The 23,930-nt window shown below is 43.1% G+C and overlaps 1 protein-coding gene across 5 annotated transcripts in view; it reads left to right on the forward strand.

The window, feature by feature from the left end:
- The window catches only part of FBXW5 (F-box and WD repeat domain containing 5), a 249,011-nt gene extending 225,312 nt beyond the window's left edge, over positions 1-23,699 (forward strand). For 4 of the 5 annotated variants that reach the window (XM_030206924.1, XM_030206923.1, XM_030206922.1 and 1 more), the window contains exons 8-9: positions 20,402-20,614; positions 21,052-23,699. In XM_030206924.1, the coding sequence (XP_030062784.1) occupies positions 20,402-20,614; positions 21,052-21,298 (460 nt within the window). In that variant the 3' untranslated portion in view covers positions 21,299-23,699. Of the gene's footprint in view, positions 1-9,314; positions 9,404-20,401; positions 20,615-21,051 lie in introns of those variants that run through there. The other variant, XM_030206926.1, reaches the window with a different exon arrangement.
- Positions 23,700-23,930: the final 231 nt, after the last annotated feature.

Below are 23,930 nucleotides of genomic sequence, written 5' to 3' on the forward strand. Positions count from 1 at the left end.
GTATCCAAATCGCTGCCTCTCCAATTCCAATGTAAAATCTTAAATACAAAGAAGCGTAGATCGCAGATTAAATGGCCAACTGCATTCCAGTGCTCTACCTTATGCAACACTAGTATTCAGTCAAATGAGTTTTTGCCATACGCTTGGTTTTTCCTGCATATAACAATGAACAAGGGCATTTTATTTTTTTTTTTTATAATATCTTTATTGAAGAAAGAACACTGGTAGAACAGTACAAATGAACACAATGGCGTACAATTAAAAGACATACAATTGAAGGTGTCCATAAGGAACAAAATATAGGCATTCCCGCCAAGCAAGTACATACCAATCAGTATTATAAGACTTAGTAAAATTCTCCTGCATCCTCCAAATTTTAAATCTGATAAATCTCAAGCCCCCAACCACACAGAACATATATCCAAATACTATCACATTGGTATCATCCACCACCTCTCAGGGTCACACTCATACACACCACACATCAGTCGATTAAAATGCCAAGCTCCAATGTAGAGAAAATAGAAATGAAAAACAAGAATTAAAAACAAACAAAACAGAATGGAAGGGCTGAGAAGAAAAGGAAAACACACCATCCGAGGGAGAACTCTGCTGTAAGGACCATAATATTCAAGTGGGCAGAAGAGGAGGAGAGATAGGCCCCACACAACATTCCGTGCTGTAAAGAGTATGAAAGGCATGCCAAAGAGTTTTGTAATAAGTCCATGCAGGATTAACTCTCATAGAGGCAGACTCCCAACTCGTACATTCTGTGCTGCAACTCCACATAGCTAAGGGGAGTAAATACCACCCAATGTCGCAGAATAACTCGAAACACAAGTAAGATTTCAAGGTGAATAAAACGTATACCCAAATCAGACACCCCAGAATTCCTTAAAGTCAAGTCTTTATCCAGCATTAATAAAGAATATGTCCTTGTAATAGGACCAACAATGGATTCCAGAGTGAGTAAGGCTCGCCTCCCCCCCAGAGGTCTGTTAACGTGACATTGTAAGAAACTGTGAATCCAGGTTCCCTTACTAACCATGCATATCTCACATGTATCATGCTGCCACATACGAAGTTTTTTCCCCCTTTACCTGGTGAAATAAGACCTATGTAGCAATTTGAATTGAATTTCTTGTAGGTCAGCATTCTTGACTCGAGACCATAGTTTCAAAAAGAGTAGTTCAAGAACCCCCGAAAGGATGTCCTTACCCAAATCCCTGCACAACTCAAAGGCCAATTGTGTAAGATAAGTAGAACTCACCCTGTCTCGGATAATGCTGTACCAGTTATGTAGTGTATTGGTTTTATGAGAGAGCTCCAAAAAATCTCCATCAGCAGCTGTCCATGTTAACAATGTGTGGGATGCTCACATTAAGTTTGCACAGTAGTGTGTGGCCTGCATATACTGTAAAAAAAAAATGAGAATTTGGCAGATCCCAGCAAACCTGATCAAAAGACAGCAGTTGGCTCCCATTCATCTAAAAAAGTCCACCACAGCTGTACAACCATGGCAATACCAGTCGTGGAAGCTTGGAGAGGTAAATCCACGGGAGAAGGCTTGATTACCCACAAATTGGAGAAAATGGGACGAGCTTCCATTCCCTCCCACCTTAGCCCTCCACCATCTCCAGACTTGATGCAAGGAACAAAAGAATGGTTTAAAAGTGCTTCCCCCCCCTTTCGAGTATCCCAGGCTGCCTATGTAAAAGGTTCATAAAAGTAGAAGGGTGATACCACCTCTCCAATAAGGTTAAGGGCACAACCATGTGCCTCGTGAACCCAATGCATAAGGGCTGCTATGTTGTAGGAACGAAGGTTGGAAAGATGCAGGACTCCCTTATCCCTCAACAGCATTTATTTATTTTATTTATTTCTTTTATTGCATTTGTATCCCACATTTTCCCACCTATTTGCAGGCTCAATGTGGCTTACATAGTTTTGTTATGACGTTGTGATTTCAGGATATCAGATAAGTTTGGTGTGGCTAATATGGGCTCCATGTGCATGCCAGATGAATTGGCGAATTATGCTTTTGTAAGACCGTTCATCCTTGGGTTTAATCCAGATGGGCAGTTTTTGAATGACATATACAAGCTTTGGGAGAAGCACCATCTTTACAACCGCCACCGGCCCATAAAAAGAGAGAGGGCGATCCTTTCAGCGCGTACATAGATCTTTAATAAGGCTTATTTTCTGAACAGCATTCCTGCGATACATTTCCTGGGGGTCCAGACCAATATGAATGCCCAGATACTTAATTGCACCATGTGCCCAACTCAAGGGGAAGTATTGCTGGATTCTGGGGCCAGTCATACTAAGTGCCTCAGCTTTATCATAATCTTTAGACTCGAAAAACTACCAAAAGTCTCAGTGAGCTGGACAGTTTGTCATATTTTCCTTAGCCTTACTTACAAAACGCAACATATCATCCACATACATACTAATATGAAATTCCTGCCCTCCCGCAGTCACTCCCCATATATCTGATCTTGGTCACGAAGGGTTCTAAGGAAAGAAGAAAAAGCAATTGCAACAGAGGGCAACCCTGCCTTGTACCGCAATGCAGTGTGAAGGGTGGGGACCTCTGACCATTTACCAGTATCTGTGCTGTGAAGTTATTGTAAATGGTACGAATCCACTTCACAAATGTCCCTTGTATTCCATACTATGGTAAGACCTAGAATAGATACTCCCAAGTGATCTTATCAAAAGCCTTTTCAGCATCCAGGCTGGCTAAAATGACACCAACCGGGTCTGAATGTCTAGTCTGTAGAGTTGCCATAACTTTTAGCAGGTTGGTAGAGGAATATTTCCCAGGGAGGAAGCCGACCTGATCCTCATGGATGAGGTTGGGTAGAGTATGGTTAAGCCGACTCGTCAGCACAGCGGTTAGAATTTTGTGGTCCTGTTTTAAAGAGATACAGGCCTATCAGAGCCCAGCACCGACTTATCTCTCCTAGATTTGGGAAGGACCACCACAAACGCATGATTCTGATGTAATCCAAACCAGCCATTATGAACAGCCGCCATGCCCATGCAAGCCAAGAGCTAATTTTTGACTGTAAAATCTTATAATATTCCGCCCTCTTATAATATTCTGCCCCAAGACCATCAGGTCCTGGTGTGTTCGCCAGTTTAAGATGTCTGATAGCCGCCGTGATCGCCACCGCTTCAAGGTCCCTATTAAGATAATCCAATTGCTCCAGGGATATCTGAGGAAGGGCCAAAGATCGAAAAAAGGCATCCCTACTTTCCTCACAATATAGACTTGAGGCATAGAGATCTTCGTAAAACTTCTGAAACACCAGCAGAATATTCTTTATTTGAGTCTGACCGTGACCTTGCTGATCTTTCACATGGTCAACATAGAGTGCTTCAGTTTCGGTAAACGATCCTGAAGTTTTCCTTTTTTATTGCCCCATCTATGATGAAGCTGGTATTTATGGGCCCTCTGAGATAATACATTATTCAGAGTTTTTTAAATCTCCAATAATTTAGTATATTCAGGTATGGTAAGGTGATTGACATGCTTACGCTGTTGCTGCAACTCCCTAGTCAGCCTAAGGATTTTAGCATCCCTCTTTTTCCTAGTGGATATACTATAAGCAAGGATACGACCCCTAAGAACTGCCTTGCTGGCCTCCCAGGATGACATCATCTATGTCCTCAGTTTTATTATGGAGCTCAAAGTTGTCCCACACTTGGTGCACAAAAGTGAGAAATTCTCAATCCTGATAGAGGGCCGGATTCATACGCCACCACCTATTGTGGGCAACATCCCCCCAGTACAAACAGACATCCACATTAGAATGGTCTGTGAAAAGTGGGGTATTGATGTCCGCTCACACCAGGCAATGAGCACAGGAAACAGGTAAGAGGATATAGTCTATGCGAGAATACGACCTGTGAGCTCCAGAGTAATAAGCAAAATCAGCATCCATGGGGTCTAACACGCTACAATTGTTCTAAAGATCATGCTCTTCTAGAAACCAAGTCAAGCTCCCACGACCAGGCTTTCTGGGCAATGAATGTGCTGGCCTAGCATCCACTAGTGGGTCACTGCATTAAAGTCCCCAGCTATAAGGGAAGTACATTCAGCATGCTCCGCATGGAGGGTCACAAGCCGAGCAAGGAAGTGGGGGGGGGGGGGGGGGAGTCAGGGACTTTCAGAGCATAGATGTTGCATGTAACTTTCTGAGAAGTTCTGAGAGAAGAGGACATTTCTGTGGGTGAGTGACATTATTTTATTCTGGGCTTGGTAACATAAAGATTGGGTTTAAACGAGGTTCTTCTTATTGTTACTATGTAAGCCGCATTGAGCCTGCCATGTGTGGGAAAGCGTGGGGTACAAATGTAATAAATAAGTATAGGATATTGATAAATAGAATTAAAAAAAAAAGAAGCAAACTTTATTTGCTAGTCTCCATACCCTTTTCCCCATAGTTTTAAAACTTGAATTTTCTGCCACAGCATTAACAGATTGCCTTCTAGAGACTATCTGTTAATGCTGTGGCAGAAAATTCAAGTTTCAAATTGTGCCTTCTACAGTAGGGCCTAGGTCAGTCCTCATTCCCACCCACCCCTAGCTTAACTCTTCATTTATCATCAATTATTCTAATTAGGACAACGAGGGGAGTTTTCTTTAGATTTTTAATTACATTTAACTAGTTTCTGAGAAGCAAACACTTAATAAATTACAAATTACACCAGTCTTAAGGCTCTTTATATTCATCTGATATCCCTAGTACCTTAAGTTTTAATTAATCAACTCTGTAATACTAAAATGCAGACAGTAGTCCAGCAGCTAGAGGGGTGCTATCCAGTCTTTTGCACTGAGTGCCACATGTATGATTATCTCCCAGTTGGTGAGAGGCTATATGTGTGTGCTTGATGCAAAGAGCTCCTAGCTCTCAGAGAACGAGTCTATTCTCTTGAGGCTAGAGGAGCTGAGGGAGACAGACTACAGGGACGTTGTACAGAAGTCCCACTTCAATCTGGCAGCCCCTGTGCTACCTTGGAGGAGAGAGATCTTCAAAAAGGAGAGCATCACCTTGGTGCAGCTAGAAGTAATCCTGTAGACAGGTCCAGCATACCAGGGGATGCAATATCCTCTCGTCTCCAGGAGCTAATTCCCAGGACAGAAGGGTTAGAATGGCTGTTGTAGTTGGTGATTTTAGACATGTAGATAGCTGGGTGGGTGGTGGACAATGAGGCTCACCCGGTCACTTGCCTGCCTGGTACGAAGGTGGCGGACCTCGCGTGTCACCTAGATAGGATTTTAGATATGCTGAGGAGGAGCCAGCTGTCTTGGTACATGAGGGTACCTACGACGTAGGAAAATGTGGGAGAGACGTTCTGGAAGCCAAATTTAGGCTCTTAAGTAGAAAACTCAAATCCAGATCCTCTAAGGTAGCATTTTCCGAAGTGCTGCCCATTCCACACGCAGGGCCCAAGAGACAGGCAGAGCTTTGGAGTCTCAATGCGTGGATGCGGTGATGGTGCAGGGAGGAGGGTTTTAGATTTGTAAGGAACTGGGCAACATTCTGGGAAAGGGGGAGCCTATTCCAGAAAGATGGGCTCCACCTTAACCAGGGTGGGACCGGGCTGCTGGCATCAGCATTTAAAAAGGAGATAGAGCAGCTTTTAAACTAGAACCCGGTGGAAGACCGACAGTCGTTCAAAAACGCATGGTTTGGAACAAAGTATATTTCAAAGATATCACCAAAACAGGGAAAATAGGGTATCCCGATAGCGAGGTTGCAAAAGAGACTATAGTAGATCAGGTGTCCTTAAATAAAAATCAAACAAAAGATTGCAAATTAACACTATCAACTACTGAGCAAGATGTAAATAGGAACAACAAACATAGTTTGAAATGTCTATATGCTAATGCCAGAAGCCGAAGAAATAAGATGGTAGAGTTAGAATATATTGCACTAAATGAAAAATTACATATAATAGGTATCTCTGAGACCTAGTGGAAGGAGGATAACCAGTGGGACACTGTCTTACAGAGGTACAAATTATATCATAGGGTGGATCAAATTGGTGGAGAGGTAGTACTGTATGTTAAGGAGGGCCTTTAAATCAAATACTGTAGATTGAAAATTGTGCAGGAATCAAAACACATCTTGGACTTCCTATGGATTGAAATTCCATGTGTAAAGGGAAAAGGATAGTGATAGGAGTGTACTACCGTCCACCTGGCCAGGATGAACAGATAGATGTAGAAATGTTATCAGAAATTAGGAAGGCTAACAAACTGGGCAACACAATAATAATAGGTGATTTCAATTACCCCTGATATTGACTGAGTAAATGTAACATCAGGGCATGCTAAGGAGGTAAAATTCCTGCTTTATGTAGCAGCTGATACAGGATCCAACAAGAGAAGGAAAAATTCTAGACCTAGTCCTTAGTGGAGCGCCTGATCTGGTGCAGGATGTAATGGTGCTGGGGCCCTTGATAACAGTGATCGGATTTGATATCGGCTTTGGAGTAAGTACACACAGGAAATCCAATACGTTAGCGTTTAACTTTCAAAAAAGGAAACTATAATAAAATGAGAAGATCCAGGACCATAGTCAAACAATGCAGAGTACAAATATAGTGAAAGAACTCCAGTGGAAGAACTGAAAGAAAAAAACCTGCATCTACTTTTCACTTCTCAGGCAGGAGTGATTCCAGAAAAGCCTTGAGCTTGTTGGGCTTATCAAAGAATAGCTGCTTATTATGATGATAAAGATGCACCTTTGCCGGATACAGCAATGAAAACTTTATACCCTTCTGAATGACAGCAGTACAGTAAGAAGTCATTACCCTCCCTTTTCTCCGCCATCTGATTAGAGTATTCCTGAAATAGTCGCAATGGTTTGCCCTCATATAGTAAGTCCTGTTTCTTCCAATACAACACCATAAGGCGAGCTTTATCTGCAAAGTTCATTGCTTCTAGCAATAAGTGTTCTCGGTCAACCTTCTGGAAAAATAGTGCCATCCAAGCAGTACACTTTCAGTCTTGATGGGGGAGATCTACCACCGGAACACCTAGCTGTTCTGGAAGCCAAGTGCCTACCAGCGCAACCCTACCAACCTGATATTATTGTGCCTCACCCTGTTTACCTGATCTTCGCAGCAGTCGGTGAGGATTTTATGGTCATCCTCCAGTGTACGCAACTGGTTTTCTGCCGAGGCCAGCCAGTCCTTCACATGTGCCACGCAGACCTCAACTTTCTGCAGATGCACTCCCTGTACTTCCAAACAGCTCTTAATGTCATCAACAGTCAACTGAATCTTCGAAAGCTTGTTTTCCAGATTCACAACAATACTCTAGGTAAGTTCTCGCACCATCTCTTCCCTCAGCAATACCATTGGTATGGGAGAGTCAGGCACCATTTTGTCCATGGACTGACGACCATGATCCTTCACATTCCGAGGCACCTTCTTAGCCATCCCAATGCTCCAAAAACAATCTGGGCACAGCAGAATTCAAAGGAAAGGAACTAAAACAGCTCACATTGACTAGTGCCCCGATATCCACCGAGGGAAAGGAAATTGAACGGCTGGCTTATGTAGGGATGAACTCGGGAGCTCCTCTCACAAGTGTCTGTTCACCATTTCGTTCATCACGTGACACCCTCCCCCCCTCCCAAGGACATTGTATGTTTAAATTATGTTTATTAAGTTTAGCAGACACAGCAGAAAATGCAAAACAACCATATAAACGAAATGTCCCTGACCCAACTAAACCCCCATCCCCCACCCTCCACCCAAGAACACCTCAGGAGAGGAGCTTCATGCATAGGCAATACCACCAAAAGGGAAAATTCAGAAGTTAAGAAGTCTACTTCGAGCTTGCAGGCCGATGATCAATTTCCCTGCATTGTTCCAAACAGTGCTTTAAAATTAGCACCAGAACAGTGCAGGTAACTAAAGCCCCGATGATCAAAACTAATAGCATGCAGGTTTTTTGAGCTATTAGCATGATCATAGGGGCACTTCTGGGGGAGGATTGTGCCTGGGTATGTGCCCAAGGTACAGTCCTCCCACAGAAGTTGTTTGGCAGGTCCGGGCTGTCAAAAAAAAAAAAAAAAAAAGCCTGGACCTGTCAAAACAGACTAACGTAAGCCCCGCCCCCCCCAACCACCGCCACACACATAGGGCTGGAGGTCCAGTGGACCTCCATCCCCCCCCCCCCCTCACACACACACACGGTTACCAAAAGGTTCCCTATTTCTCCCCAATGCTCTGCAAACCCTAATGCCAGCTCCAAGCTGGCATATATTTTTGCTGCTGAGCATTGGGGAGGAACACCTAATGCCCTGTTTAGCATGCATTTGCATGCTACTTGCGCTCAGAGCCAACAAGCTTGTTGTTGCACACTGTCGCCGTCTCTGATCATAGGGCACAGGCAAACACAGGTGTGAGTCCAGCGCTAATTATCTTTGATCATCTGCTAATTGATGAGGTAAAGTCAGCCAAAAGGATTCCCAAATAGCTTGAAAAAGTTGGCCTTGGGCATTGTTAAGATCTTGCACCGACACGCATTCCAGGTGCAGCTGCTCTATCGAATAAGACCACCAGCATTAGAAGGAAGGGCCCTCTATCTGTAACACAATTGCCCAAAATAGCTTTTAATCCAAACAAAATTGAAAAAATGCAAAAACTGGCAAAATCCCTGTGGCACTGGATCACTCAATACATAGCTGCCAAACAAAAGTCGAGGATCCAAACAGACATCACAGGACCACAGTTTCCTCAGATTGGATAGAAGAGTGGTCTAAAAAGTCTGTACCACGGGACAAGTCCAAACCATATGCCCCAAAGTGGCAGCTCCAGTGCCACCCCTTTGTCTGGAAGCCCACCCTATGGGCACAATTAGGTACTATGTAAAGACAGAGTGCAAGTTTGTATAAAGTTTCTTGATTCAACACATGAACAACATTCTTTGGAAGTTGAGTTACAAAATCTTGAAGGACTTGTGGAAAAAGGTCGCAACGTAAGTCATGAGACCACACCGCTGCTAAAGCTGTATAGTCCGATGTGGTATCTTTCAGATAGCAGTAATGGAAAACTAGCGGCACTATAAACTGTGAGCCCAAGGTATACGCTTCAGACAACGCCTCTTGTACATCTTCTGTCAAATCTGTCCACTGCAAAGAGATAATATAGTTCTTAAGTTACAAATATGCAAAAGCTTGGGAGGAGGGAGGGTCAAATTCCCTTTGCAAATCTGAAAAAGATTTAATATACCCCCTCTTCTGTGAGTACATGTACTAAATACTTAATACCACGTTGTTCCCAAACAGAAAACACACTAAAACCCTGTGCTGGTGGGAACTCTGGGTTATCGTATATGGATCATACTCCAAGATATTTAAGCTGTCCCTCTGCCCAGGTAAGTGGAAAATGACCCCTCCAACCAATGCAAACCTCCTCTGGCAATGCCAACACATGATATTTGGATGCAGTTAAGCTAAAGCCAGACAATTCTCCATAGGTCTGAAGTAGCTGTCACGTCCTATGCAAGGAGTGTGGTAAGTTGGTTAAGGTCAACAACAGGTCATCAGCAAAGGCTAACACTTTTGTAATAGAGGGGCCCGAAGGAACCCCAGTAACTCCGTGATCAGAGCCCAAAACGCAAAGTAATGGTTCAAGTGACAACACAAACAGCGGGGGGGGGGGGGAGAGAGGACACCCCTTCCGCATACCACAAAAAAAATTGGAAAAGATGACGTTCTAATCCCAAGCCAGGTTGAACCAAACTTGATTTGGAAAATGTGGGATATAAGACCCAATAAATGGAAATGGAAATAAGGCAGCCTGAGGATTCACATATAGGGCTTTTATCACCTGATAAAACCATCCCTGGATACCTACATAGGAAAGAGCCTGGAAGAGAAAAGGCCAATGGACTTCATCAGAGACTTTTTCTATATCCAGGCCCACCCGTAAGGCCCCCTCCCTCTTTCTTTTGCACATGGACGTTGCCAGGAGAAGACGCCTTATGTTTATCACCGATTGTCTACCTTTGGCAAATCCAACATGATCAGGGCCCACCAACAAGGGTAGCAAAACAGCAAGCTGATCAGGGCCCACCAACAAGGGTAGCAACACAGCAAGCCAATCAGCCAAAGTCGTGAGAGCAACTTCATATCAACATTAATCAAAGAAATAGGATGGCATCTTGGGTGGTCTTCTGGGTTTTGAAATCTGACTAATAAGAGCAGTGTTTTCAGAAACCAAAAATGAACCACAATCCACCACTGTGTTATAATAATCAATCAGAGGGCCTAACAGTTGTAAACATAACAACCTGTAAAATTCACAAGGGTAACCATCGGGACCCGGCGTTTTGCACAGGGGAGATGCCTTTATAGCCTTCCAGAGTTCCTTAGCCTGAATAGGTCTGTTCAGCTCGCCAGTCATTTCAGCCGACAGACGAGTTCTCCCAGACCACTCCAAGTAATTGGAGATTAATGATGCCTGGTCCACATCAGGCCCCACTATATACATCTTAGTGAAATAGTTTAACATCACATAGTAACATAGTAGATGACGGCAGAAAAAGACCTGCATGGTCCATCCAGTCTGCCCAACAAGATAAACTCATATGTGCTACTTTTTGTGTATACCTTACCTTGATTTGTACCTGTCCTTTTCAGGGCACAGACCGTATTAGTCTGCCCAGCATTATCCCCGCCTCCCGCCACCCAATCTCGGCTAAGCTCCTTATGATCCATTCCTTCTGAACAGGATTCCTTTATGTTTATCCCACGCGTGCTTGAATTCTGTTACCGTTTTCATTTCCACCACCTCCCGCAGGAGGGCATTCTAAGCATCCACTACTCTCTCCGTGAAAAAATACTTCCTGACATTTTTCTTGAGTCTGCCCCCCTTCAATCTCATTTCATGTCCTCTCATTCTACCTCCTTCGCATCTCCGGAAAAGGTGCGTTTGCGGATTAATACTTGTCAAATATTTGAACGTCTGTATCACCTCTGCAATTTCTGCCCCTTTAGATATCCAATGGTGATCTGCTTTCTTTAAAGCTAGAATGTGCTGACCCCTACCCAGCCAGCATTTTGCCAGGCTTATTACCAAAAACATGAAATTTACACTTTCTATGGAGAAGCATCCTGGTGGTATGTTCATGCATTAAAGAGTTAAGTGCCACTTGAGTGAAATAATAGCTCTCTCAGTTATCTGATGTTGGAGCTCTCATATAAGCTAATCTAGTCTTTCACAATTGTGTTTGCAGGTTAATGATACCCTGTGCAGTTTGTTTCGAGCACTGGTATAGGCAATGATGTCTCCTTGAAGCACTGCCTTTGTGGCAGGACAAAACAGGATTATCCATATGTTGAAGGACAAAAACTCCTCCCATTTGGTGATGACATAAGTTTGAAAATCTGCACTTTTATACAAATACACAGGAAACCGCCCACTCACATGCTGTTTGAAAATCTGCACTTTTATACAAATAGGAAACCGCTCACTCACATGCTAACAATAGAACGGGTCTGTTTCCAGGGTTATCCAGCTCATATTATGATTCGACACTTCCAAAGGTCCTATATTAGCAGATTGAACCCGTGAAAGTATTGCCTCAGTCACCAAGATGTAGTCCAACCTTGACATAGTGTCATGAGTTCAGTACAGGTGAGTGTAGTCTTTCTCTTCAGTTTTACACCTCTACTTCCCCCCAAGGACGATCTGTCTAACTCCAGATCCATAGTTAAGTCTTTCTCTTCAGTTTTACACCTCCACCTCCCCCCCCCAAGGACGATCTGTCTAACTCCAGATCCATAGTTAAGTCTTTCTCTTCAGTTTTACACCTCCACCTCCCCCCCCCAAGGACGATCTGTCTAACTCCAGATCCACAGTTAAGTTTAGGTCCCCTACCAAAATCAAAGCCTAATCAGCATAAGGCAAACAAAGGCGCACAATTTTCCTGTAAAAAGCGGGATCAACTTTACTAAACCACTAGTTTAATAAACTAAGTGTCATGCAGAAGGTGTTTTAGAAGCAACAATCACCCACCATCTTCATACAAGAGAGTTACTGTACAGGGTAAATTTTTATCAATAAGAACTGCAACCCGACCTGTACAGCCTGTGGCCAACGAATAAAACAGCTTGCTCCACCCATGAGCATTTCAATTGCTCTTGTCTCCCATCAGAAAGCCTAGTTTGCTGGATACAAGCAATATGCACATCCTGACGGCTAAGTGCTGCCAATATTTTTGCCTGTTCAACAGGTAAGGTAATACCCTCCCCGCATTCCAAGAGAGCAATCTATTTGCATATAATACCTTTTTCATGTAAATGGCAGAGAGAAAAGCCAACACAGAAAAAAAAAAAGCATATTACATAACTCCCAAGGCGCCCAGGCTAAACAAGTAAAAGTTCAATATTTTTTTCGTTCCCCTCCCCCCTCCAGCTCCCCACCCCAATCCCAGCAAATGGGTGATACCACAATAATACAAAGGTCTGGCATTACCAAATAAACATGAAGAAAGTAGCTGCAAGAAACCATGGTCAGTAACAAGTGCTGTAACATATACAATAAGTGACAAAAATTATGCAACAGGTATCTACCCTTAAATTAAGGACATACAGCTATAAGCATGCATCAGATCAGGAAGAGGAAGCCGGTGCTACTAGACATACACAGTGCTGTACACATTATATACAGATTTTCTCTGTCCCTAGAGGGCTCACAATCTAAGTTTTTGTACCTAGGTCATTGGAGGGTTAAGTGAGTAGCCCAAGGTCACAAGGAGCTACAGTGGGAAGTGCACCCAGGTCGCCAGGATCAAAACCCGCTGCACTAACTATTACGCTACTCCTTTATATAGTCTTGTGTCAGTTGAGTCAACTCAAAGGTGCACCACTGTCTCTTCACCATAATTTTAAGCACTACTGGATAAAGCAACATGAAATGAATATTATGTTCACTTAGTAGCGTACAGTAGCAAGGGAGTAGTGTAACCAACAGGACGCTTCCAAGAGAACACGAGGGAGACTGAGATTATTGAACACAGATTTTATTCATAAAAGGACTTGACACTGCACCATATTTCAACAATAGTACCCGCCCCAGGAGTCTTATATGAATACTAGGTCAAAATATGTATGTGTATTATGTTATACAAAGCAGGTGAGATGTGACAGTCTTTAAAAAGACTCCAATTTTGTTCTAAATGCACCTAAAGAAAAGGTGCAGAAGTTGATTGCTGACGCTAAAGACATTTTTATTTAGTCACTTTTGTAAATTATAATTTGATATAGGAAGATGTTGATTTGCAGAAGTAATTTTTATTATATGTATATCTATCATAGGAATGCCTAAAGAGCTGACTTTTTTGTAATTTGCCTAGAAATTTCAAGGCTAATGTGGAATGTTTAATATTTGTGTTTGTATACAGGTTCTCTCCACCTACTTGGTAAATTAATCCCCCTCCCCCAAGTAGCATATGAGATTTAGCCCACTTATAGGCAAATCTCTGCATCATTTCTAGAATGGTGATAAGTACGTAAGTGTTGCCATACTGGGACAGACCGAAGGTCCATCAAGCCCAGCATCATGTTTCCAACAGTGGCCAATGTAGGTTACAAGTACCAGGCAAGACAGTGGGCACTTTAATTCTGAAACCCAAAACCAACCAAAATGTATCCAGTTTTATGCCCAACTATGCCAAAGAGGCTATCTGGTTTGTTAGAGTAAAAATCAGATCATCCACAAAGATGATTAAATTCCTCTTTCTCCACCCCCACTTCCTAATGTTGTCAGCTGTCTGCATTCAGAGAGTCAGGGGTTCCATAACCAAAGCAATGGAGAAAATGGATGCCCTGTCATTTCCCTCTCCAATAGGGAAGGTGTCAGTCTGTCTTCCATTAATCCACAAACAGGCCAGGGGAGCCTGAATACAGGCCAGGGGAGCCTGTATTCATTTCAAAAATCATCCTTCTAATCCCACTTTCTCCGACACCTTGAATATATAGGGCTAGTAAACGCTATCAAGGGTGTTCTGTACAATCATTTCTAGGACTAGCATCTCCTGCCCAGAATGTCACTCTTAGACAGGATAACTATTCCTTGAGAACCCCCTGCAAAAACTCTATAAAATTTGGCTATGCCTAGCACCTACCCCATAAGTAGGTCCCTGATAGCTGCCTCTCACGCTGCGTTATGGGCTTACACAACTCCATCTAAAATTACATGAAGTATTCCCTAATTTGCTTATTTCCCCAGACCACTCCCCCCCTGCTTAATCTTCAAAACCTGATTCCGACCTGCTGGCTTTTAACTTTATGTACCAGTAACCTAGAGGACTTGTTTCCAAATTCGGCATTTTGTTTTGCTTTTTACAATTGAAAATTCACTTTCTCCAGCTTTAAAACCTTAAGCTTTTCCCCTTCTTTTTCTAATAAACTCAACATGCACTTCAACCCCATCACCCTTTTGTGGTCCCTGTCCAGCCTTAGAACACTTTGCCTGAGCTGCTGAGGCCTTTGCTCTTATTCCTGCTTCCTATGCACTGCACTTCCTTTAGATGGTCACAGATTGTCTAGTCCCTGTTTCCCTCTGTCATTAAGCTCCTAAATGATCTGTCTCTTTCCAGATCTGTTCCTGAATCCCTTTATCAGATAGTAGGCTCACATTCAACCTCCAGTACTGTAATCCCCTGTCTAGCCCCATAAGACTGAACTCAAACCACATGTTATAGTCCCTGGCCCAGCTTTATCCACCAGTTCAACCAACTCTTCATCTATTAAGCAAAAATCAGTCCTAGAATATGAACAATATTTTCCAGAGTAAAAGTCCCTCTCGTTATGATTTAGGTACCTATCCACACATCTCCTGCTTAAACCATTGAAGAAGGTGTTTCAGCTTCTAATCCCCTCCTCCCCCCATGTATTATCCATAGTATCATATTAAAATATCCTCCCATAATGATCCGACTCTCCACAAATGCCATTTCCTGCTGCATCATGTAAAAAACTCCCCCAATCCCTATTAGGCATGTACATATTGATCAATGTATATAACTGATCTTAGACCACCCCTTGCAGTCCCTGCATACCTGCTGAATTTGCACTTCCAAATTCTCCTGCCAGCTTAGTACTCACCTCGTTCACCTTTCTCCCGTCACTGTCAAAAGCAAGCACAAGCAGCACTATTTGGTACATCTTAAAACAAACCAGAGCTTTGTGCTAGATCAAGAGGTGGGTTACTTCAAGAAAACTATCTTAGCTTGTAGCCTTAGGGTGAGTTTAGGCTTCTGACATTAATAGAAACACACTTACGCTCTTTCATCCCATGCAGATCACCACAATTCCTTGCTACCTATCACCCCTCCTTTTGCCCGCCCGTCCATTCATAGCACCACCTCTTCCCTATTTTAGGCGCCTGCTACACACTCCTCACAGACTTCACATAGAAGTGACCACCCACCTCAGCAGCCCCACATATTTAACTGATGTAGTATTTCACTGTGCATCAACATCATCCAGGCTCTTACCCTCTCCCACCCAGCCTACTGTAGGGATATTTCCCTGTGTATCTCACCTTGCTGGTCTTAGCCTGTATAATCCTAATACATCAAGATGGAATCTGCAACCTATGACCTGCACATCAGTGAGACAGCAAATTCAGCTTTCTGCTTGTGGAAAATCATTGGCAGTCATGTAACATCCAAGGACATGCTGTGGACAACCAACCCCCCTTTATCTCCCTGAGAAGCTGAAAAGGGAGTGAGACATGGCTCCAACAAGCCGGGTGAGAAACAGAAATGCATACCAAGAAGTAACAGTTTCAAGGTCATGAACAACGGCCGTTTCTTGCTCATGAAATGAGCTAGACAAGATCAGGATTGGTCCACGCTGGTCACCTGAGGAAAAGGGGCTAAGAAAGCGGGAAGAAGAAGTTAGTTGGTTAGAATCCATGGAAGAAGTTGGAGCTGGCAAGAGGACGAGTGAGACCTGATGTGGTCCACAACCTTGTGAACTGCCTATCTAGAGAAAGTACCAGTTGGTTCAGCTGTACCCGCACGGAGTGACTGTGACCCTGCTTGCTGAAGACTCGCTGGGAGAGACAGCTCGAGTCTGAGAAGGAACCTGTGCAACCTCATCCGAGAGACAGCCTGGTGAGATAAACAGTGATTTACTTCTTATAGCCAGAAATTAGTGACTGGTGTTTACCTAAGCTTAGGCTGGTTTGAGTCATGCCCATGGTCAGGAGATAAGCTGCTAACAATTGTATTACCTCAGAACTTTAGTTCAGTGACAAATCAGGTTACCTCGTATTCCAGTAAGAATCAGAGTGTCTAGTTAGTGACAATATATTTTGTAGTTCTTTTACGAGCAGGTTATTTTTGTATTTAGCTAAGCGTTGCTATAGAGTGGCCTATTTTGTATATCTTATATATCTATAATAAATTCTAATATATATCAGCTGTTTCTCTCTTTCGCAAGCATTGGCTTGGTGCCAATCCAGGTTCTATTCATCCCTAGACAGAAATCAGAGTATTTTGCTTGCAAATATTTCTGTATTGGGACCTGGGTGCAGATGAGATTGGTGGGAGGTGTTTTCCTATAAGTATCATTTGTGTTTACCTACACTACCTTTTCAAAAGGAAGCCCCCCTCTTCCCCAACAGAGCCCCTCCCCCTCCAGTCTGGCACTGCCACTCACTGTGTATTGTTATGAAATGTGTCCATAGTTCACAGCCCACCCTTCTATCCAAGGGACAGGCTTCAACACCTGGTCTTTTGGTTCTTGCTGTGCCTCAACAGCCTTTGTCCTCTACTGGGAGACTTGCTCTACAGCTTAGTGACCTGGCTGTAGCAGCAGGCACCAGACCCATCTTCACATCTTTCATTCATATCTCTTGCATAGCTTTCACAGCCTCATCAACTCTTCTCAGACAGTGGGTCACTCCCTGAATAGAGAACTCTATACCGACTGGAAAAGCCATTTGTACCTCTGTATGGTGACTCCCCTAAACTCTTGTCTTTTATGCAGAGTAGTAGAGGATAAGTCTGAATAAACTTCAATTAAATGTCTAAACTTCTCTGATTCAGCTTCCTTGCCACCTGCAGAACTCTCTCTTTATCTAGGAACTGCTGGAGACATGCAGCTATGTTTTGTGGTCAGATATTGTTCTTTGGCCCCAGGGCTCTGTGAGCCCACTCAGTGTTAAACTGGGGACAATCCTGGTTTCCTGCCAGGCTCATTATCTTTTAATAGAAGCTCTCTGTTACCTCCATACACATTTCTCAGCTACAGTCTGGCACTCCATGGATCTGGAGATTGTTCTTCCAGGAAGTTTTCTAAATTTTCCACCTGGTTTCTACATGTCTATTATGTGCTTGTTCTATGTGCCTAACTGCTCTCAAAACCCTCCAGCTTCTGCTCTGCTGCCTCCAGCCAATTACCCAGGCTGCTCATGCCAACTTGCAGCTCCACCAGGCCATTGTGAATGTCCTCTCTAACTCCTGCTACCTCCACTTTCAGCTCATTAAATCACTGGTGGAGCATATCATGGCCAAGCATCTGGTCTCCTCCTTCCTTATGCTCTCTCACCACTATCTTGGATGTTGCTTTCACCACAGGCTCAGCGGTGTTGTGTGCAGTGGCTTTTAAATCAGAAATTTTCTTTTTTGCAGTCATCACCTTATTCCAGGGGCCCCTGCAACCTTCTCATTCCCTCTCATAGTGGTGCACCAACCTTTGTTCTAATTTCCATGAGTTTTCAGTGGAGCGCTGCACCTACACCTCCATCTAGGGCAGTAACATTACTCCTCCCACTCCCCACACTAAACTTACTTGTTTGTGTGTGTGTAATCAGCAGGCAGTTTTATACAAACCTATTTGCAGATATAAAACATTTTCTGTACACTCAAGTTCCTTACAGAATTAGCCGCACTGTGTGTACAGTTCTGGGTTCCATATCAATGATTATCATTCAGGAAAAGAATATGGGAGTTACTATGGAAGGTACATTGAAATCCTTGGCTCAGTATTTAGTGACAGTCAAAAGAAGCAAATACAGCTTTACAAATTATTTGGAAAGGGATGGAGAATATCATAATGCCTCTGTGTAGATCTATGGTGCACCTATAACTTGAACATTGTATGTAGTTTTGGTCACCCCCATCTTTAAAAGATGTAGAAAACTAGGAAAGCTATAGAGAAACCCAGAGATGGGCAGTGAAAATGATAAAGGGGATGGGACGACTTTCCTATGAGGAAAGGCTAAAGCGGCTAGGGCTCTTCAGCTTGGAGAAAAGGCGGCTGAAGGGAGATATGATAGAGGTCTATAAAATAATGAGTGGAGTTGAACGGGTAGATGTGAAGCGTCTGTTTATGCTTTCCAAAAATACTAGGACTAGGGGGCATGCGATGAAGCTACAATGTAGTAAATTTAAAACGAATCAGAGAAACTTTTTCTTCATTCAATGTGTAATTAAACTCTGGAATTCGTTGCCAGAGAATGTGGTAAAGGCGGTTAGCTTAGCGGAGTTTAAAAAAGGTTTGGCCGGCTTCCTAAAGGAAAAGTCCATAGACCATTATTAAATGGACGGAGAAAATCCACTATTTCTGGGATAAGCAGTATAAAATGTTTTGTACCTTTTGGGATCTTGCCAGGTATTTGTGACCTGGATTGGCCACTGTTGGAAACAGGATGCTGGGCTTGATGGAATTTTGGTCTTTCCCAGTATGGCAATACTTATGTACTAAGGGCAACAAAATGATAAAAGTGATAAAAAAGGCCCTTCAGGTTGAAAAGGAAGACAGGATCTATGATAGATATTTTTTAAATCTTTAATGGGGGTAGATTAGGTAACTAGGGAATGATTACTTATATTTCAAGTAGTAGTAGGACAAGGGTAACCAGATTTAAAATAGACTTGGGATCACTACCTCTAACTTCTGGAAATGAGCAGTAGGGAATGGATTTCCCAAGTTCAATTTCTTGGCTACATATAGTAACGTGGAGGGGCATAATCGAACGGCGCCGGCGATCTATTTTGGCGGCGACGCAACAGCTGGCTGGAACTGTATTATCGAAAAAGATGGCCGGCCATCTTTTCTTTCGATAATACGGTTTGGCCCGGCCAAATGCCAGAGTTTGCCGGGTTTGAGATCGCCGGTTTTGTTTTTCAGCGATAATGGAAAAAAATGCCGGCCATCTCAAACCCGGCAAAACCCAAGGCATTTGGTCATGGGAGGAGCCAGCATTTGTAGTGCACTGGTCCCCCTCACATGCCAGGATACCAACCGGGCACCTTAGGGGGCACTTCTAAAAAATTTTAAAAAATACACAAATAGCTCCCAGGTGCATAGCTCCCTTACCTTGGGTGCTGAGCCCCCCCAAATCCCCCCCAAACCCACTCCCCACAACTCTACACCATTACCATAGCCCTTATGGGTGAAGGGGGGCACCTACATGTGGGTACGGTGGGTTTTTTTTGGGGGGAGGGTTTGGAGGGCTCAACACTTAGCACCACAAGTGTAACAGGTGGGGGGGGGGGGTTGGGGGATGGACCTGGGTCTGCCTGCCTGAAGTGCACTGCACCCATTAAAAACAGCCCCAGGGACTTGCATACTGCTGTCAGGGAGCTGGGTATGACATTTGAGGCTGGCAAAAAAAGGTTTTTATTTTTTTAGTGTGGGAGGGGGTTGTTGACCACTGGGGGAGTATGGGGAGTTGATCCCCCATTCCCTCCGGTGGTCATCTGGTGAGTTGGGGCACCTTTTTGAGGCTTGGTCGTGAAAATAAAAGGACCAAGTAAACCCGGAGAAATACTGATTAACGGCGCTTTTTTTCCCATTATCCGCGAAAGCTGGCCATCTGGTAGCCACGCCCATGTCCCGCCTTCACTACGCCGCCGACACGCCCCCTTGAACTTTCACCGGCTCAGCGACGGGAAAGCGGCGATGGTGTCAAAAAAGCAGCTTTCCATTATACCGATTTCACCGCTTTTGAGAGATCGCCGGCCATCTCCCGATTTATGTGGGAAGATAGCCGGCGATCACTTTCGAAAATAAGCCTAATAGTAACATAGTAGATGACAGCAGAGAAAGACCTGTAGGGTCCATCCAGTCTGCCCAACAAGATAAACTCATATGTGCTGCCTTTTGTGTATACCTGACCTTGATTAGTATCTGCCATCCTCATGGCACAGACCGTAGAAGACTGCCCAGCACTAGCCCTGCCCCCTCTCCACCGGCTCTGCCATCCAATCTCTGCTAAACTTCTGAACAGGATTCTGTTACTGTTTTCATCTCCACATCAAAACAAACAGGATTAATCACAGTCAGAGATGGGATACCAGGCTCAGTAGATCTCTGGTTTGACCAAGTATGCCACTTCTTATGCTCCACAGGTACCTGTATGTGAACAGCCGAGCGTGGCCTAGCAACTGTGTGATATCCAATCCCATGCAGCCACCTCCTATTGCAGAAGAGATAGATCTCCATGTCTTTGACTTGAAGACCATGACAGAAGTGAAGCATGCGCTCCGTGCACACCGTGCCTACACACCCAATGACGAATGCTTCTTCATCTTTCTAGATGTCAGCAAGGATTTTGTAGCCAGGTACCTTGTGGCAATGTACAGAATGGGTCAACAGTGCAGGGCAGTTTTCAGCCTAAAGCAGAGAGAGGAGCTGGAAGCAGGTTTGCCTTGCAGTACCCTGTAGTTTTCAAAGGTCGATTTAAGTAGCTGGGAGCAGGTCAGTTGATGAGTGTGTGAGCAGTGAGGAGAATTACTTACCAGTACTTATTCTCCAGACATTTGCTTTGTTGGGTCATGTATAACATCAGTAAAACATTGCACTTCTGTGGATGTGCTTGGGTTTGCCATGGCAACTTGGAACTCTAGTTGTGCCACAAACTTCAGCCCATTCTCAAACCCAGAACCCATCAAGACATAGATGGTATATAAATGTGTCACTTTTGTCTATCTCTTTTTCACCAATAACAATTTCCATTAACTGATTGTCTGTCACTTTGTTTTCTTTTATTTGGGTGTAGTGGTGCAGAGGATCGTCATGGCTACATCTGGGACCGGTACTATAACATCTGCCTGGCAAAGGTGCAGCATGAAGATGTAGTGAATTCAGTGGTATTCAGTCCTATGGAACAGGAGTTGCTGTTGACTGCTAGCGACGACTGTACCATCAAAGCATGGCGTTCACTACGTACGGTTCGCATCCTATACCCCAAAAGGCCCACCCCCAGGAAGCTGATGTTTTCCTGGCTTGTGAACCGGAAAAGCTGAAACCAAGACCCATAATCAGCTTTTTTTGACTCCTCTCTGTACTCTGAGTTTAATTTATTTTCATTGTTGCCTAGAGAGAAGGGCAGTTTGCTCTGGAGCAGGACACGTCATGTATATGCAAGAGAGTTTCTTCTGCTTTGTCCTTCCTTGGCTGATAGCATACACACCAACACACCATGAAATGCACCATAGCTAGCTAAAGGCTTCTTAGGATGCTGAACTGCACTTGTGCTTCTTTTGGACCAATAATTAAATAGCATGCCATACTGGAAAGCAAACAAGCAGCGTCCACCTTTTGTGTAGAGGAAAGTTTCTATAGCCCTCAGGGTAAACCAAAATAAATAAGATCTAGGCCTTCAGCTTGCTTATATGTAGCTGTTCTTTGACATCCAAGTACAAAGCCACATCTGCTTTTGTGTTAAGAATTCCATCTTTACACAAACACGTTCTTGCATAATGAAAATGTAAGATGGTGTTCCACATGTGGATTTTTTGTTCATTGCTGCTATGGGACATGGAGATACTACACTCTGGTGATATCTAATGATTTGAATCAGCTGCAGAGGGAATGCACACTGATCTTTAGCTGTTAGCATCTTTATCAAGCACTTTTTACAAACAGGTTGTTACACCTGCTACAGCCTCACACTTGCTTCTTAGGGTGGAGCTTTTCATGGTGTGCTAGTTGAAATTTTTTTTTTTTTTTTTTAATTTTAACAGTTTGAATTATTCAAATGCACTTATTTGACTGCAGTGATTTTAAATTACACCTACAATATGCTAAAGCCAGCTCTATTGTGTGTCACTCTGGAAAGTGGCCCAGCTGCAGCACATTTATTGTGTCAGACTTCATTGCTGGTTTAGCAAGATGAATAAGGTACAAAGATGTGCTGAAAAGTGACCACTTATAAACCTACTTGCTGATCAATATGTGTATAAACCTACTTCCTGATCAATATGTGTGGGTTAGCTGGCAGGACTGATTGGATCGAGTCAGGAATGCTTGTTCTTTAAATCTTAGCACAGTCCCTGATCCTGAGTGCTGCATAATGGGTTATTTTGAGATCATGGGTCAATGATTTTATCACAATGGGGTAATTTTATAAAGTCATTTTCTCATAGATGTAGCCATTTATAAAAGTACACATGATGACATGAGGTGTACCATACTGTCAGGCACGTACAGGGGCAGAGTTCACACATACACACAAAATATATTACACACAACCTTGAAAAATCTAAGCATGAATATTTATACCAGCTTTTGAGCTAGTGTAAATCCACATGCAAGGTAACCATGATTTCTGCTGTTCATGGTAATATTTTATAAAGATATAAAGGTACTTCAAACCAAGTAACCCCCCCCCCCTTCCCCCTTTATAAAATTCCCCTCAGTATGTAGTAGGAGGTGTGTGTTGGGCTGCTAGTAAGTGGGTTATTTTTAAGTAAGTGCCATTACTGACCATATAGCATTACTAGTAGGGGAAGATGACAGTGTCCCATAGCCACTTTTGGGGTCAGAGATAGGAATGTCCTTCAGATTGTCACTTGTTCTCCATGATATGTTTCCTGATGGTGCCTGACTCAGTTCATCCACAGGCTGTTTTGGGCTTCTGCCAACATTTTTTGCAATATGAAAAAGTTGTAAGGTTGACCAGATGTAGGATCTAGCATTGCTCATACTTAAAAAGTGCTGCATACAGGGAGAAATAATGCTAACTGAATAGGACCTTGTAAATGTTTTATCACTTTTCTTCATTATTTTTTTTACAGGCTGCTAAAAAAATGAAATACTTTCAAGTAGAAATTACATTCACTGATCTAAAAGGCACACTCTACTTTCACCATAAGAGAACAATTATATAAATATTCAAAACATAAGTAAGAATAAGAAATGTCTTGATTGCTTAAGTCTTTGCATCCATTGGCATTTCAAACCCCAATCATCTCTGTTTCGAAAAAACAGCCTTTAACAAAGCTCATAAGTTCTGTACAATGGTCCTAGGTCCAGTCACAGTATTTGAGCTAATTTAAATACTCCTGTTTAAAGAACCAATCTATTTCTGTTGTTTGAAGTGAATCTGAAGCAAAGATCTAAACATGCCAAACTAAGCTACCAAAATAACTACAAGATAAAGTTATTGAAAGGTATAGACTAGGGAAAGGATATCAGAAAATTTCAGAGTGTTTGAATCTCTCAAGACACTCTAAAGAGGAAACAGTTTGGCACCACCCTGACACTGCCTCACTGAGGGCATCCTGCCAAAGTCAGTAATGCTAGGGATAAGTAAACTGTAGAGGAAGGCTTAAGAATACTTTAAAGAAATCTACAGAGGGCTCTAGCTAAAACTACTACTACTACTACTACTTAACATTTCTAGAGCGCTACTAGGGTTACGCAGCGCTGTACAATTTAACAAAGAGAGACAGTCCCTGCTCAAAGAGCTTACAATCTAATAGACAAGTGAACAGTCGGTCCGATAGGGGCAGTCAAATTGGGGCAGTCTGGATTCACTGAACGGTAAGGGTTATGTGCTATATGGATTCTGCAAAGAAACATAGGGATGCTGCACACATATAGAAGGTTTTATTATCTGGATTAATGCCCAGAATACCTACTCAAATTCATCCC

Source organism: Microcaecilia unicolor, chromosome 6 (genome assembly GCF_901765095.1).
Source record: "Microcaecilia unicolor chromosome 6, aMicUni1.1, whole genome shotgun sequence".
Lineage (NCBI taxonomy): Eukaryota > Metazoa > Chordata > Amphibia > Gymnophiona > Siphonopidae > Microcaecilia > Microcaecilia unicolor.